General features: G+C 40.3%; 1 protein-coding gene across 1 annotated transcript in view; it reads left to right on the top strand.

The window, feature by feature from the left end:
* The window catches only part of man1a2 (mannosidase, alpha, class 1A, member 2), a 121,841-nt gene that overhangs the window by 78,300 nt on the left and 26,913 nt on the right, over positions 1–16,628 (top strand). The window contains exon 6 of the mRNA XM_034884979.1: positions 2,089–2,169. Coding sequence (XP_034740870.1) covers positions 2,089–2,169 — 81 coding nt within the window. The remainder of the gene's footprint in view (positions 1–2,088; positions 2,170–16,628) is intronic.

Genomic DNA, 16,628 nt, shown 5'->3' on the forward strand with positions numbered 1-16,628 from the left:
ATGTGATTGGCTGCTTAGAAATTAAGTGTTAACGAGCAGTTGGACAGGTGTACCTAATAAGGTGGCCGGTGAGTGTATTTTTTTAAAGTATTCTGTAAAAAGCTCTTTCACTTGTTTTCAACAATACCTGATTTAAAGAGCTAGGGAGAGAGGGGAAGTGTGATGGATGTATGCTACTCATAGAGTGACGGCTGACTCTTTATGAATGGTCCAGCAGGCTCCGTCTCACGCTATTAGTCTACAAACTGAAGTTGGTGGCATTCAAGAACTTCTTTTGTATTTTTCGCCATGGCCGCTTCAATAGCAGAGTTACCAGCGGAAACATTGGTATGAATACAGGTTGGCCTCTCATGCTTAACAATATACAGCTGTTTAATAACAATTAAAACTGTGGACAAATGTAGAAGTGTGGACCAGCGCTGTCACAGATGTTGCTGGGGAGCCTGTGTGAGTGAATGTGGGCGGGGCTGTGCAAAGAATAATAGGAGAGATCCAAACGCAGGCACGGCTTTACAGAAGAAATGGGTCATGTAACGCAAAATTAAACTATGTCGATAAAAACAACATTGCTTTGTTTGTGGAGAGACAGCGGATGCGACCTAGAGGATTGAATGTTAGGCACACCCTAGAGCCCTGTAAGCTAACCGACACTAACTTGCACCGGTCACTGCTGTTGTCTGAAAAACAACACAAACGGGACAAAATGTTGCGTTTACTAGTAAACTGGTAAACCTTGTCACTGACGTATAACCGACTGTAATCCGTTGTGGAATTTTCCTCCCGTTACGCTGTCCTCTGTGACTGTCTACATCTAGAAACCAAGCTGCGCGGTGTAGGGAACAATTCTGACTGGCTCATGATCAGACAGTGGTTTACGGAGCGGTAGATTGGCTCTGCAAAAAAAAAAGAGCGTTCTATTAAATGACGCATTTAAAAATAAATCGCTCGATTACGCAAATTTAATTGTGGGAAGCCGTGATCGTGATTAAAATTAAATTAATTTTGCAGCCCTCGCTCTTATCATTTGAATCCATTAGGCTGCATGGTGTTACGTGTGAATAGTCTTACTTTAGCATGGTACCAAGAGAGTTGTTGATCACAGAGACTCCTGGGGTTTCTGGGAAAGCTGAATAGACTAGAATCCCCAGACAAGCAGTATGGGGATTATTCTTTAGGGTACATAAGAATGGAAAATAAAAAAGTGTTTTAGATTAAGCCCCAATTGAGCCATGATTTGCAAACAACTAAAATTGGGGTGAACACCAGCATACTCTCTCCTTTCCCTTGTGACACCCCAAGCGACAACATTATACCCAGGGTGACAACTGCAAGCTTAATTAGTGGAAGAACTATGCATACGACCTTGTGTGTAGGGTTTATACACAAAACTTACAGTAAATGTTTGGTTTTCTTTTTCTTTCTTTTTTTTGGTGCTCTGAAGGCAACATTTATGTTTGTCACACATTTTGTGCAAATTCACATCAATCTGTAGTCAGGTTACAGTGACACAAGGTTTTTTTACTTGCTTCAAATCATTCCCAATCAGCAAATCCTACTTGGCTGCGCTGTGATGGAGACCATGCAGCAAGTTTGCATCAACAATAAAGTATGGTCAACTATATAGTACTCAGTGAAGCTGAACCTCCAATGTTCATTTTATAAAATTCTATTGATCAGTTTTTGTGTTAACAGAGGCATTTTCTATTGTAGGCATATCTGCTATAAAACAGAATGGGACGCCATTGTAGCTGAAGACAACAAAAGTCCTAGGTTACTGTATGTCTTTTCCTAATGTAATCGGCTTTATTTAATGATTTAATGGGAATACAGATTGAGTTATTTAATAATACAATGTAAAGGTGTGTGATTACCTTTTGATTTGTTTTGGAAGGTTTTGCATACCACTTGATACAAACACTGTACGAAAAGTGATTAAACGAAACCCAATCTGTGCTGGTGGTACAGAAACCCCCGAGGAGCTCAAAGTCCCTAACCTATTTTTACAACATCTTCCAATGCAAGTAAATGGTATATACCCAAAAGAATATCCATATAAAAACATAACATGTGCTCTTTTGTTTTTCCCAGAATGCCGAGGTGTCTGTGTTTGAAGTCAACATTCGTTTCATTGGAGGACTACTGGCCGCCTACTACCTCTCTGGACAGGAAGTAAGTACTGAAATAAAAATCTAATTCTATGTCATGTATCAAAGAGAAGACATCAGTAACGGTGTTGAGTGTTTCATAAAAACGAGAAATGCCTACAAATAATCATTTTTCATTGGTGACAGCTACTTTAAAGCAAGTGCATCTCACCTTGGTTTACGGTTGTCTTGCGATTGAGAAGAACTCATTAGTCGTTATACTGCTTAATTTCACACTAGTGAAGCAGAATATATAATAGCAGGTATTTCATGCTTTATTAAATAAAAAGGCTAATTACAATTTGCAAACTTGAACAGTGTTTCCTAGGAAACAAGATTATTCTGACAATCAAAGTGAAAAAAGTTTTTCTCGATTAATTAAGAGAGGAATGAATAATGATATAGTTTTGGCCCAAAGTTACAAAGAGGCTCTGGATTTTTGTTGTATTCCTATTCAAGGTTTTCCTGTCCAAGATAAGAGAACAAATGCACATACGATAAACACTACGTAATCCTTTACAGTTTGATTTTAGTGCCAGTCGTCTTCATTCTCAGAAAAGCTCCAATGTTTTTTAAATTAAAAAATCACAAGCAAAGACAAATACCAGCCTAATAAATGTTCTTCTTGTCAGGTGATAACAAAGCAGAGGACTTAATAGCCATATGTGAGTTAAGGATAGCAAAACAAATCAGTAAAAATACTTATCTAATCACCTACAAGTGTGGCTACGTTATTCGTGGTACTCCCACGAATAACACCTCCTAAGGTTTCAGAAAATAACCTTTAATACTTGCCCGACCACGCTGAGTGATGCAAAGGTCGTGCGTTGGCTTTTTGAAACTGATGAACAGAGATTTTAAATCACTCTTAATAACAACATAGTCTAACATGCCTTAAAACTGTAAAACTTTGCTCTTATTCTCCATTCTTTCCCTCCAATCTCCTTGCTCGATTCCGGTTCCTCCTCTCAAAAAAAAACCAGACAAACTCAGTCGTTTATCAGAGCCCACTCAAACGATAATAGAACCAATATGTGGTGGGAAAGGAGGGAGATGGAGCATGGGAGGGCTCAGAGGAGAGACAGTGATTAAGGGAGCTGAGGAGAGGGTGGAGTAACAACTGTGACGGGACAGTGAGTATGAGCGGAGGGTGTGTGAAGGAGATGCTTACAGATAAAGAGATGGGAGTGGAGAAAGAGGATGATGAATGGCCTAGGGGGGAGAAAAGCGAGTCAGTTATTCTTCATTCTCATTGGACATGTCCTTGAGCCAGGCACCTCACCCCTCAACTGCTCTAGACAACCAGCAGAATCAATGGCTGTTACTGCAAAACTCCCTGGGGTAAATTGTGTAAATTGTGTGTAACTGCAGGAATATGAAGCAGTGCCCCCTCCCTGCAGAGATGGTTTATCAGCATCTTTCCCAGTTGGATGTTAGCAAGTCGATAGGGATGGGATTGTGTTTGAGGAAGGGAGGGGCTGAGTTGAGGAAGTGGTGGGTAGAGGAAACAAGAGAAGAAACAGAGTTGAGTTAAGACATAAGTGCCCAAGATTACTGAGAGATGAGCCCAATGACATGAAAGGGAAATGAAGAGAGAATTGAAACGAGGTCACAAGGAAAGAAAGATCAAGAAACACAAAACCGATGTAAAGTTTGATGGGAAGGAGGGTAAAAGGAAAGGAAAAAGACATACATGTAATCCAAAATACATAGATCTAAATACTAATATTTATATATTTTTTCCATCTTGTACCACCTGGAGCCAAAACTGTTAAGAATGATGCATAACAATTGGGTCATTTTTAGATTGAATCATTTTCAGATTGGATCATTTTTCCATGCTGAAGCTTTTTTATCTCTCCAAAACTTTGTGTTGTTTTTTTACTTGCTTCAGAATAAAGAAATGTCTTTGCTGCTGGTCCTTTCATCCTCATTTTTTCATTAACTTCAGTGAGTACATAACATGCAGTTCATGTACATAGTAGTGCGTGGATTGTTAAACTGTGCATGCATCATACTTGTTGTTTAGCTGACTGTTATGTGACGCTAGTTGAACCACAATAAGGGCTGATGTTAACGTGCCAAAACAGAAATAGCGTACTAAAATTTGACAAGAGGCTTTTATTGTGCATGTAAATGTACTCCGCTCCAGCCACAGAGATTCACTGTAGCAGACACCTGTACAGAGTTGCCTAAAGCCAGAGCTTGTCCTCCATGTCTCATGTCCACTCGGCCTGCACAATTCGGGGAAAAAAGGACCAGAGCAGGCCTGATAGCTTTAGGTGGTAGGTATGTAGTAGCTTTAGCCTCCCAGCCAAAATGCTATAAATTACTGGACAGAATTGGAATTTGTTGTGTTGGATTTAGAGTCTGTCACTTTGAGTGCATTGTTAATTTTCAAAGTGAGTCCCATGCTGGAGAATCACAAACAGTTTATTGCCAAGAAATTGGACTTGGTGGTGATTGAGTGCTTCACAATGAAAGTAATTCTTTTTCTTTCTTTTTTTAATTAACTTTTTTTTTTTTTATATTGAGAAAAAAATGTAAACATAACATTCACGAACAGTTACAAACAACACACTGGGATATAGGAACATGTTCCAGGGCACATAATCACAGAGACAAAAAACAGGAGGGAGGGAGACAAAACAACACATGCAGAAACAGACACACACAAACAGACACAGACAGACACAAGACAAGGGACCAGTCACACATGCAAACAAAAGAAAATGCAACAGCATTGCCTTCAAGGACTCAGCACTGCTGTGCCAAGTGTCCAAAGTCATCCCTGGGGCTCCACCCACACGAGCCGTAGAGAGTTCCCTGTATGTGACATCCAAAAAAGAAAGGATCTATGAACAAAGTCATGAGGTGGCTTCCAACAGGTTTCAATCGTCTTCTTAGCAGCTGTCCAACCAACACAGCGCGTTTTTGAGCTTTAGAGAGCTGGAAGGCTGACAGGTCATTCCTAATCAATCGGTTCAGTAACATTAATCAAAATGGTAATTTCCGATGGAGAGAACAGGAGAGCACTCCCCAAACATCTGAAGAAATGTACCTTGAGCTTTAATTGGGCAGAAGGTGCATAAAGGGCTGTTAATTATTTAAATGAATGTAAAAATTTAAAGACATAATATAAAATAAAAATAAAAAGATTTACATATATAATGTATGGAAACATTTTTGGTGTGTGCAGTTGTAAGGAATGTGCTAATTATTTCCCATTGAATGTAAAGGTTTGCACTATAAGTACATAGTAAGGAGTTCTAAGACTACTGTAACACATAACATCAGGAGTGGTTTGGGATAAGAGTCCGGACCTTGTGATGAGGCCAGCAGTCAGGGGGAAAACAGTTTTTGTGACATGAGGTTTTTGTCCTGATGGACCCCATCCTCCTGCCGAAGGGAAGAGTTCAGCCTGTTTTTGTCCGGGCTGATCAGGGTCAGCTACAATCTTTCCTGGCCACCTCCAGGTCCTGCAGGCGTCCAGGTCTTGAAGAGAGGGCAGAATTCAGCCAACCACCTTCTCAGCGGAGCCACTGATAGTCTTCCCTTGTCCGTGTCAGTGGCAGTAACGTACCATATTTCATTGGAAGCGGTGAGGATGGACTCAGTGATGATGGTTTAGAAGTCGACCATCATTTTCTTCGGCAGGTTGAACTTCTCCAGCAGGAAGTACATCCTCTGCTGAGGCTTTTTGATGGGGGAGCTGATGTTCATGGCACTATTGGCCTCTTTTTTCATATTTTTATGCTGTGTCTCTCTTCCAAGAGTAAACTTCTGTAATGTTGAATTTTCCTGGGAAAAGGAAGTGTAGGACCAGTTATATAATTTAACCACAATGTTAACCACGTTTTCCAGACAGTACAGAGTTGAATAATTCTTCATGAACATTTAGACGAAGGGAAAGGCTATGCAGCATTCAATGGCTTTCATAAATGCAAGTACAACAGCTTTGTTAGGCAAGGCACAGATAGATAGCTCTCATAGAAGCTGCTGTAAATGACAAAACAATGGAAGTGATAAAGGTTTGGCAACAATCTTCTTAGTAGACTACTTCAGGACAAATAACAGCAGGGGAATGGCCAAATACAAGGAGAAAAAGAGACCGAGGAGCAAAATACAAAAGGAAAGAGGCTGTGATTTAGAGAATTAGAATTGGAGATCAGCACTCAGGAGGAGGATGCTTGGTTTGGGAGAGTGGATGTGGAGCAGCAGTGATGGATTGTGTTTACTCCTGTCTGTCCGCAGCTTTAATTCTTTGTCTCCTACGGCCTCTACCTCTTTTATGATGTCCTTACCACCTTCAACTCTCTTTTCACAATTCTGTTCTGCTCTCGTGGCCATCTGTCCGCACTGTTGATCTCCTCTTTTCACTCACCTCCATAATCCCACTTCTCCTATTTATTCATTTTTATTTTCTCCTCCTACCTCCCTTGTTCCTGATTTTTCCATCTTGTCCTCTCCTTCCTTTCCTCTTGTCTGCGCATATTATCTTGTTTCTTGTTCTCCTTATTCATTTTTTCTCCCTCCTTTCTTTGTTTTTAATGTATCTCCTCATCCCTGTGTTCTTTTGTTTTTGTATGTCCTTCATTTTTCTATTGTGCCGTCTCCTTATTTTCTTTTCCATTGTAATCTGTCTTTTTTTATCCATTTTCCTTTAACAGAATTCCCCATTTTTATTTTCACCTCCTTTGTCTTTCCCCCTTTCCTTTCTTTACTCCTTTATTGCCAAAGCCTTTTTATAGACTTTTGCCCAAGATCTTTCCTAATGTATTTCTTTGCTCCATCTGTTTCTCAGCTTTCTATCTCTTTTTTCCTGCTCTTCACACTTTTCACTCTCTTTATCTCTCAACTGCGGCGTTTATTATCTCTTTTCACCCAACCTAATACTCTTCTGCTTTCATGTTTTTCACTTGCTTTCCACTTTTGGTCTACTTGTTTTCTACTTTTAACACTTTACTTTATTTTAGCTCATCTCTTTAGTACATCTCTGCTCTCACACCCCTGCCTTTAATCCTGTACCTCCTGTTATCTTAAAACACAGTAAATGGCTGTCTTTTTCCTTTACCAGTCTTGTTTGGAGCTTCTATTCTCATCTCGCTGATGTTGCTCTGCCCTTTTTTCCATTGATACTTCTATTACAGCTTGTCCTTTTCCTTCCTTTGCATTTGTTTGTATATCATGTCCTCTGGTCTTTTACCCAGCTGCTACCCCCTGTTAGAGTAGCAACCTTTCAGTTTCCCTTTTTTTTTTCTTGTCGCAAGTCTCTCTGGATAATTTAAATGTAAACTTGAACAGTTAAGGGTCATAAAAGAGAAGAAAAAGTACAAAGGTGTAATTATTGACATTTTTATAGGAATTTGGGATGTTTTTGTTCTTTAATCATACCCTGGTTTTCTGGTGCTAGTCCTCCATTTACTGCAAAGCAGCAAGAAGTTGAGCTTGATGATAACATGACTGATTAATCTACACATCAGCTTCTTTCACTGGCAGGTAGAAACACTTATCACTAAAGAGAGAATAACAGCTCCACCACAAAGCAACTCCTTTAATTAAACAGTGTTTTGTCCGCTTTTTGTTCTTGCAGCTATTTTGGCAAGTGGTGTCTGTCTTGAGTTTGTTCTGCCAAAACCTGCAGCTCATTAGCACACTGCTGTGTTCACCTTCCTTTTTTATATCCAGACACTTAGCAGTTGTAGTCACAGTATAGCAGTATATCTGATTGGTGTTTTCTCTAGTTGTTAGAATAAATGGGATGGTAAAGCTCAGGACAGTAGGCTTTAGCAGAATGTCCTGACCCTCATTTATTTAACTAAGTTTGCTATCCATTGCTACAGCATGCAATATTTCACTAATAGCATACCCAAATAAATAAATGGCACTTGCAACTAATTAACTACCACTTCAATATTTTGGGAAATTGACTTGTTTACTGTGTTTGTAATAGCTTGATAATCTCTGAAGCTAATACTGTACAGTAAGTGGGTCCTCAGTACGTTGTCCTAGCTTAACACAAAACTGGAAGCAACTTTGTTCTGTTAAAGGTTAAAAAACACTTTGTGTTACAACAACTCCAAAGTTGTTTTGTTTACAGAATTCATTGTATTATACTGTATGTGTTTAAAACGTTTAGAAACAGAAAACTAGACTTTGTGCTTTAGCAACTGTTATGTTGCGCAACTAAGCTATTTCTAATGAAACCAGCTCAGATCCGCAGCTCTTGGAATTTGGGGTTGAAAAGGTCCAGAAAAGGTGCCATGCCAAAACGAATGCTCAGTTTATTTTGCTCAACATAAGTGAAGAAACATTTTCTATTGTGACACTAACCCGTAGCTTTTGTGTACCAAGATGACTGATCAGAGCTTCTGCAGTGTAATGTGTTATATATAATGTCCAATAAATAACACCTGACAGGATTTCCTTAGTCCAAGGCCCAGCACCATCTATTTACTTATTTATGATAAAGAACTTACTGCAGATTCAAGTGTACCAAGTACTATATCTTTCCTCTATGTGGCCCAAGTTTTTTTCTGCCAAACATGCATTATGCATGTGAGAAGAAAAATAAATTGTTTTCTCATTGTTCCTTAAGACAATAAAGGAGAACAACTGGAAACACAATGATGATTTGAGGGGAGAAGGTCAGAGGAGCAAGTGGAGCCCTGATATGTAGGATAATGAGACGACAGCTTCTAAGAGAAAAAAGCTGGAGGGAGGAAGTAAGGAAGGAAGGAGCATGACAGAAAAAAGAACAGCAAATGGAACAGCAAATGAAGAGCAGGTGTATAAAGAGAAGGGGGGGCAGAGATAATGAAAGTGAAAGACTAGGATAATCAGAAAAAAAAGAGCAGCGCGGAGAGAAAGACTTCAGGGGCCAAGGAGGGAGGAGAGCATGGGAAAAAAATTGGAACGAAGGGAGAAAGTTAGTTTGGGGACTGCAAGAGATAAAGGGAAGACAAAGAGAGAGAGGTGGAGAGACAGACATGACAGAAGGCAAATAGTGAAAGAAAGTGTTGTGATAAACGGTAAGAATATAAGAAGTCTGTATACGCGCCTTTTGTCTCTGCCGCCAAGAATTGTGACGTGAAGCCTCTCTCCGAAGACGTCCTGTGTTTTTCTCTCTCTTTCCCTCAGATTCATGTCAGTCTTGCTTATTCCTCGTTTCAATTCTTTCCCTGTATCTCTTTCATTACTCTACACTTTCCCCCTCACTCGTTATCTGTCTGCACTGTGATATAGAGCTCAGCTGTCTGTTGTCCAGGGAGTGATATGACTGCAGACCGCGCTGTCTACCCTAGCCCGTCTCTTTGATCTCACCCGGGAGCATTTGATTCTCTCTCATTTTTTGTCAAACCCTAAACCCGTCAAACAAATTCAGTGCATCACACTCCCTCTGACTGACTGCCACTACGCCGCTGCCCAGCAGGAAGTCAGGGAGACACACATGGGATAAAAGGGAAAGATCGGCTAGCATTGCTACATTTTAGATATGCAACACAAACAAATTTGAGGTAAATTATCTTGGGAAAGGAAAGTAAGTCAAATAAATATAAAATAATTACAACACTATCACTGGGTCTAACAGCAGCTCCTGCTTTTCACTCTGGATCTGGCAGGTTTGTGTGTAACGCCAAAGTGTAAACAAATAGACTCCTTATTCACTAGTTTTAAACAATGGGTTTGGGGGTAGCTGATGCACTAAACTAGAAAAAGATTGTATGGTAATGCTTGGGGAAAGAAGGACCTCTGCATTGCCCCCTGATGCGTGTTTGATCCTCATTGAGTATAATGAGTATTCTGGTTTTGTTAGGTCTCAGTGTTAATGCTTGCTGTTACAGTGCAGAGTGAAGAAAAATTGGGTTGCATTAACAAATCTGTATCGACAAATGCAGCCAACCATTGATATATTGTTAAAAAGGTTAATTGACAGTATTTTGTGCAAAGTTTTTGTATACGACACATGACAGTAGGCAAACCTTAATGTTTCGACAGTTTCTTGCCATTAAGAGAGCAACACATATGGAGGCAACCCCAGTGGTTTTCAACAGTTGTCTAGCTTCCTCTGGGAGTCCTTTTTTCCCTTTGCAGATATTGCTGTGATGATGTGCTTAGTAACAGCAGGACGACACACACACACACACACACACACACACACACACACACACACACAGTGAACGAGGGATAACCAAGATGGTGTAACAAACAGGAGAGAAATATGAATTACATCACAGCTTTATGAATTCCACTTTGCAAACAAATGGCTACCATGCCCATACTAAACGGGGAGGGAATTACGAGTTTTCTATCCAACAGACAATATAATAGTTTGATTCAACCACTTTGCAAAAGTCACATAGCGAGAAAAGTTGGAAGGACGGAGGGGTCAAAAGACATTCCAAATTAGATTTAGTCAAAGAGGTGTGGAGAGGGGATGGAAATTGATGTATAGTAGTGAGAGGACAGAGAAAAGAGTGAGAGATTTTTGTAATGGAAATGACAAGCAGAAAGATGTGGGGAAATGGACCATGCACTGAGAACAGGAACAAGAAGTGATAGAGTTAATGAGGGTAAGATGAGAACGATGTAGTGTGGTACAGGAAGGAAAAAATTCTCTGTGGGAATGATAAAAAAAGTTCCACTTTCAGTTGTTTAAAAATTGCTGGACTTCCCTCCAAAAAAAACTCATGTAATCAGAACATCCAATTACAAGTACTCTAGATGTCCTGCGTTTTACTTTAGTGAATTTCTCACATTTTAATGACAAAGTAATGACAAAAACACTGTCTCAGCATCCACATGAAGCAAGCCTTTGGTGATTGCACACCACCCCCCCCCCCCTCCACCATGCATTTGCTAGTAGCGTTTAAAGGCTCTGACACACCAACCCTCGGGCTGACCGTCGGCAGAAAAGGACTGCCTCCCCGAGTTGGTCAAAAAAAGTGCCTTGGAACACACCGAAGCAATACCGACCCGATCGTACGTTCTGTGCTTGCGCGAGACGTAATACGTCTCCATAACAGCCGGCGGCACTAATCTGTATTGGCGCCCAAAAATGTAAACCGGCATTGGACGAACGTGTCTTTGGGGTTTGGCTTCTCCAGGATTTCAGAACTGACCAAATATGGCGGGTCATTTGAAATATGATCTTGTAGTTTACAAAAACAGTTCGCCAAAACGTCTTTCTGAAAGCGAGATTTTAAGCGAGAAAGAGGTCGTGCAGTTGCTGAATCGGTCTTCATTTCAAATTGAAAAAAGTCAGTTTAAAAGATCTTCATCAGATTTTGAGAGCCGTTGGTCACGCTCATCCCTCTTATCATTTCCAGGTTAACACTCGAACAATCAGATTGGTCATTGAGTCCGTCTGCCCACCCACCAATACAACATGTCAAATCAGCCAAAATTAAGGCCGACACTCCTCCGGGTGATGACGGCACGGAACACTCCAAACTGATTTAAGTCACTTACCTCGCCAGACTGTCCAACTGCCAATAATCAACGACAACATACTGTATATTCCAAGGTTTGGACGCTTTAGGCAGAATAACTCATCTGTCATATCCTTTTCAAGACTTCCCAAGTCTACCATTTCCATTAATGCTTAATGTAAAGCTGACAGCAGTCAGTGTGATATGTGTCAATAGCAACAAATGCAGGAATCATAAAGCTAATTTGATGATGGTCCCCATGGCAGCTCATCTTTGTGCCGCCTACTTTTGACGCAGCCCCGCTGATTGCTGAACAGTATGAGCAAAAGGATCAGTTGATGGCAAAGAAGCATGACAAAGTTAGGAAATGACACAGCGCGTGCATACAAACACACACGCGCACACACACGCATCAACACACAGCGGGTGACTTAATCTTGTCTCTCCTGCTTGCCCTTAGGGATCTTCTTACTAAGCAGGCGCATTTAGCACATTTCACAGTTTAGCCCTTAATCCCTTTAGGAAGCTCCATTGCATGTCAACAGTGGCCCACTGCGTGAGTGCGTGCGTGCGCGTGTTAAAGTTGTAATTCCATAATGGCGTCGGAGAAAGCCATTCGGTCCGTTGTGGCAACACTGCTTAATATCCAGAAGTTAAAGCCCGAGCAAGAACAATCTTCGCTGAGTTTTGTTGGTGTCCATGATGTTGTGGCCCTGCTCCCCACAGGGCTCCGGAAAGGTTTGATTTTCCAGCTTGCTCCGTTAGTGGTAATGAAGTTGGCTAAGGCTAACGCTAGCAATGCTAATGCTAATTACAGGCCTTGTCGGTCTCCCCTCTTTTTGCACATGCGCATAATATACGTTATGACCTAAAGTTAGCGATTGGTTTACGGCAGATCCGGAGTGAATCTGGGCAGATGCAATAGTTTTAAACTTCAATAGAGTACCCGCCTTCAAGGAAGTTAACACTTGTCAGTGGAGAGAGGCCAGACTCTATGTACAAAATGTTCGAGAGTCTGTTAGGACCAGGCTAGAGAAGATCTGGGCATCAATGTTATATCTATCCTGACATGAGACTAGATATCGTCTGAGATTTCGGATATTGTAATATCATAATATGGTTTTATGATATTACGATATGATTAAGGTGATATCATTTTCTGAACATACCATACTGTAACTGTTCCATTTTTTGCCTATACCCACTTAGTCATTATATCCACATTACTGGTGATTATTTATCAAAAATCTTAATTTGTGTACATTTTTTGTGAAAGCACCAATAGTCAACACTACAGTATTTGTATTTGGTCAAAAATATCCTGACATTTGATTTTCTCCACATTGCCCATTCCTACTACTTGCACACATTCATTGGGTTTTCTCTAGACTAGAGAAGATCTTTCTTAATTTTACAGCAATTTCAGCTTCTCCCAGCTGCTCACAGCTTACAAACAATATCCTCATGTGTAATAACTGGATCATTGGCTGAGTTTAGGACGTGTTTGAGTGGTGGATTACAGCTCTCTCTGTCCCTGAGAACATAACATTGATGTGTCATTTGGCAGGCAATTTCATCCACAAGCTCCTGACGGGACCATCGCACGCATGTTTCAGCACAGCTGATCCCGATAGTAGTCAAACCCCTCACCCTGGCAGTGTTAACATCATTCACCATGAGGGCACAACACCAGCCTGTTCTCCCCTCTAACCCCCTCACCCTTCCCTGTCGTACTCTAAATCTGCTGTCTGGGAATTTGGCCCATGGAAACAAACAACCCAACGGCCTCGGGGCACTACTAATCCTTAAAGAGAGAGAATGCAAAAAAGATTAATAGGAAGAAGAGAACAGAAATTCAATGTGATTGAGTGTGTTGAAAGAGAAATAGGACACTGCTAATGGTTGAGTAAAGAAAAGAGAGATAAGTGGGAATAGGCAGAAGAGAAATTGTGAAAGAGAAGAAGGAAAAGAGATCAGTATGTATAAGGACTCAATGGATACTGAATATTTAGACAAATACCGGGAATGTTATCTTATATTTTGACTCGGTTAACAAACACATAACAATTTTTGATAAACATCCTTTAAATATGCTTGTTCGAGTAATCAAAAATAAGACATTGATTTATAAAAAGAAAAACAGTGGGAGGGAGAGGTGGAAACCGTGCAAACGAAGATTTCAGACATCTCCACTCTGGCCAGAGTTTTTAGAAAGACTTGTTTTTAAAAAGACTCGTTTTTAGAAAGACTCGTTTTCAGAGGCGAATTCTCTGTTTGCGTGTAAACGAAGGGCACAAATAAAGGGAAATGTCTTCCTCATTCAAAATAACCATGTACATGTTAACAGGACCTTAAAGTTAATGTAAATGTAACGGATGCTCTTATATAGCGCTTTTCTAATCTTAACGACTACTCAAAGCCCATTCACACATATTCATACACTGAGGCTGCCGTACAAGGTGCCACCTGCTCATCAGATACACACTCACATACATTTAGACTCAAAAGGCGCAGCTGGGCCAATTCAGGGTTCAGTGTCTCTCCCAAGGACACTTCAACAAGGGACTGCTTACTTACCTTGTTAAGTGGTAAACAATGCCACTTACCAAAAATGCCTGCTTACTTGCAAGGGAGCAAGTACCTGCATTAATTTTTAGCTTTCAGCATTGTTGCATATTCTCTAAGTCTGTTCACAGAAGATGCTGAACAATAAATTTGGCTGCACAAGTGGTCAGAGCACCACGAGTCTCTAGTGTGATAATGTCCATAGTAATATAAAAAAAATGTTCAAGCACTGTTTTAGTAGACTCTCTATCTTCCTCTTCGTCCCTCAACAGGTTAATTTCCTTTTTTAATCAACAATAACACCCTTCTTTCTTTAGAAGCCCTGGTTGCTTTCTTACTGGGGGCACTCTCGTTTTTTATTTTACCTCTGCCTGTAGATGAAGATGATTATCATAAAGTGAAGAGTTGTTCGTGAGGGCCGCTGGTCGGTTCTGATGGGTCATTTGGGTCCTGTCCTTGCTTGATGACATCAGCAGCAGGATTGCCAATAAAAGGCAATGGAATTTTTTAAGAGCCTCTGTGGGACCAGGAGACAAGCCACGAATCACGAATAAGTGGTGAGGTTTTTGATGACTGGACAGACATGACCTTACACATACCATAAACTTACACACACACATGCCTTCTAAAAATCCCTATATAGTCATTCAGTCAGTCAGTCTGAGGTGAAGCCATGAGAGGCTGGTGCCTTGTTAAGATAATTCTGCCCTGGTGTTGCCCAAACGGATGAAGTGGATTGCTTTTCTCTACTTACTTGAAGGATCTGTCTGTGATTTTCAGTCTCATTTTTCCATAATTTTTGGCATTTCCACTGGCAATAATACAATAATATGCAGACTGAAAATGAAGTGGATAGGTAGTCACCTATAGTCTTTTTGATCCTCTCTTGTCCTGCTCACTAATTAATATTTCTCTTTTCCCATTCAGGAGCTTCATATCCTCTTCACATGCACACATCTCTACATCTGTTTGACTGCATTGTTCTCTCTCTCCCACCCATTCTGTGTATATTTGTCCCTTGTTTAACTCTACAGTTTGACCTCCAAGTCCTTTTGTAAGATGTCCCACTGGCTGCTTAAGTATTCTACAAACACCAGCATGTGTTATATGTCTTACTTTGCGAGACAGCAGGAATTTTCCATAGATCTGGTCCCTCTATAAAACTGCTAGGCCCTGACAGATTGTGTTGATGAATCAGCCTCCGTCTACCCTTTGTCTAAGTACTTTCTCTTTGGCTCTGCTTTGCCTGATTGCTGTCTGCCAGTTGTATGACTTCCTATTCGTCCATTTATTCCACTACTATCTTACATTGCAACACTGGAAATCAAAAACCTTAAAAAAAAGAGCTATTTGAGCTATTTACTTGTCAATGTTTTTCTTTTTGACTTTTCAGACAACGTGGATCAAAATGTAGGTAACTATGTACACAGGTTGTAAAGTGAAAGGACCTCTTTGATATACCCATCTGATGTCAGGCTGGTGTTAAGACTGTAGACAGCCTTGTGTTGAACATTGTTGAGTAAAATTGGATTTGTAATACCAAATGTCATTGTCTCTCAACTAGTTCTCGTATACCATGGATCTGAATAGATTTTTGTAAATAAACTTTTATTCTTTGTTTAGAGATATGTAAATGTGACACCTTTGTGTGGGTTGTTACACTCCATAGGTGTCCCTCAAATGAAAATCCAGCTTGAATAACTTTTTTAAGACTAGTCATGGAGTCTGAACACCTGTCCTCTTATAGAGCAGCCTCATTTTTAGGAAGCAACATTAAGATTAATCAAACTAAATCAGTCATAAGTAAGTTAGTCAGTTGCTGTTTATCTTGAATTTTATCATAACTTTTCTGTTTTCTGAACATGACCCACAGTTACAGTTTTCAGGACATGCTTTTATGCAGCGAGTTCAGCCGCAGAATAACTTTAGTTTGCTTTTATCTCTTTGATTGGCATGCTGAGAAAAGGGCAGATTTTCCTGAGCCTTCAACTGTCAGACAAGTGCAAGAACTTGTGTAATCTCAAAAGGAACACCTGTCCATTTCTCCCCATCAGTGTGTATGAATTAGATGATAATGATTTAGACAATTGTGTACTTTTGTGACTCACTTGCTGTAGTTTGACCTCCAGGATTTTCTTCTAGACATTTCAGTGGTACTCTGCAACATTTCATATCACTGCAGCACAGTTTGAAGGGAGGTTTTGCATATATTAGTCTGCCAGTCTCCTCCATAAATCTATTGTGCTACGACACTTTGCGGCCATCATTTAGCAATAGTTTGTCTCCTGACATCTCAATCCTCCTGCATTTGTTTGGTGGTTGGCAGTTGTTCTATGCTCGTATCTGTCAACTGGGAGAAGAATATTTAGCTGGGAAGGTTGATGGACTGGAGAATGTTTCAAGTGAACATAATAAGATGGAGAGTTAACCAATGTTAAAGTCAACCCTATCTATTTCTCTCTCTCTCTCTCTCTCTCTCTCTCTCTCT

The sequence above is a fragment of the Etheostoma cragini genome, chromosome 11 (genome assembly GCF_013103735.1).
Source record: "Etheostoma cragini isolate CJK2018 chromosome 11, CSU_Ecrag_1.0, whole genome shotgun sequence".
Taxonomy (NCBI): domain Eukaryota; kingdom Metazoa; phylum Chordata; class Actinopteri; order Perciformes; family Percidae; genus Etheostoma; species Etheostoma cragini.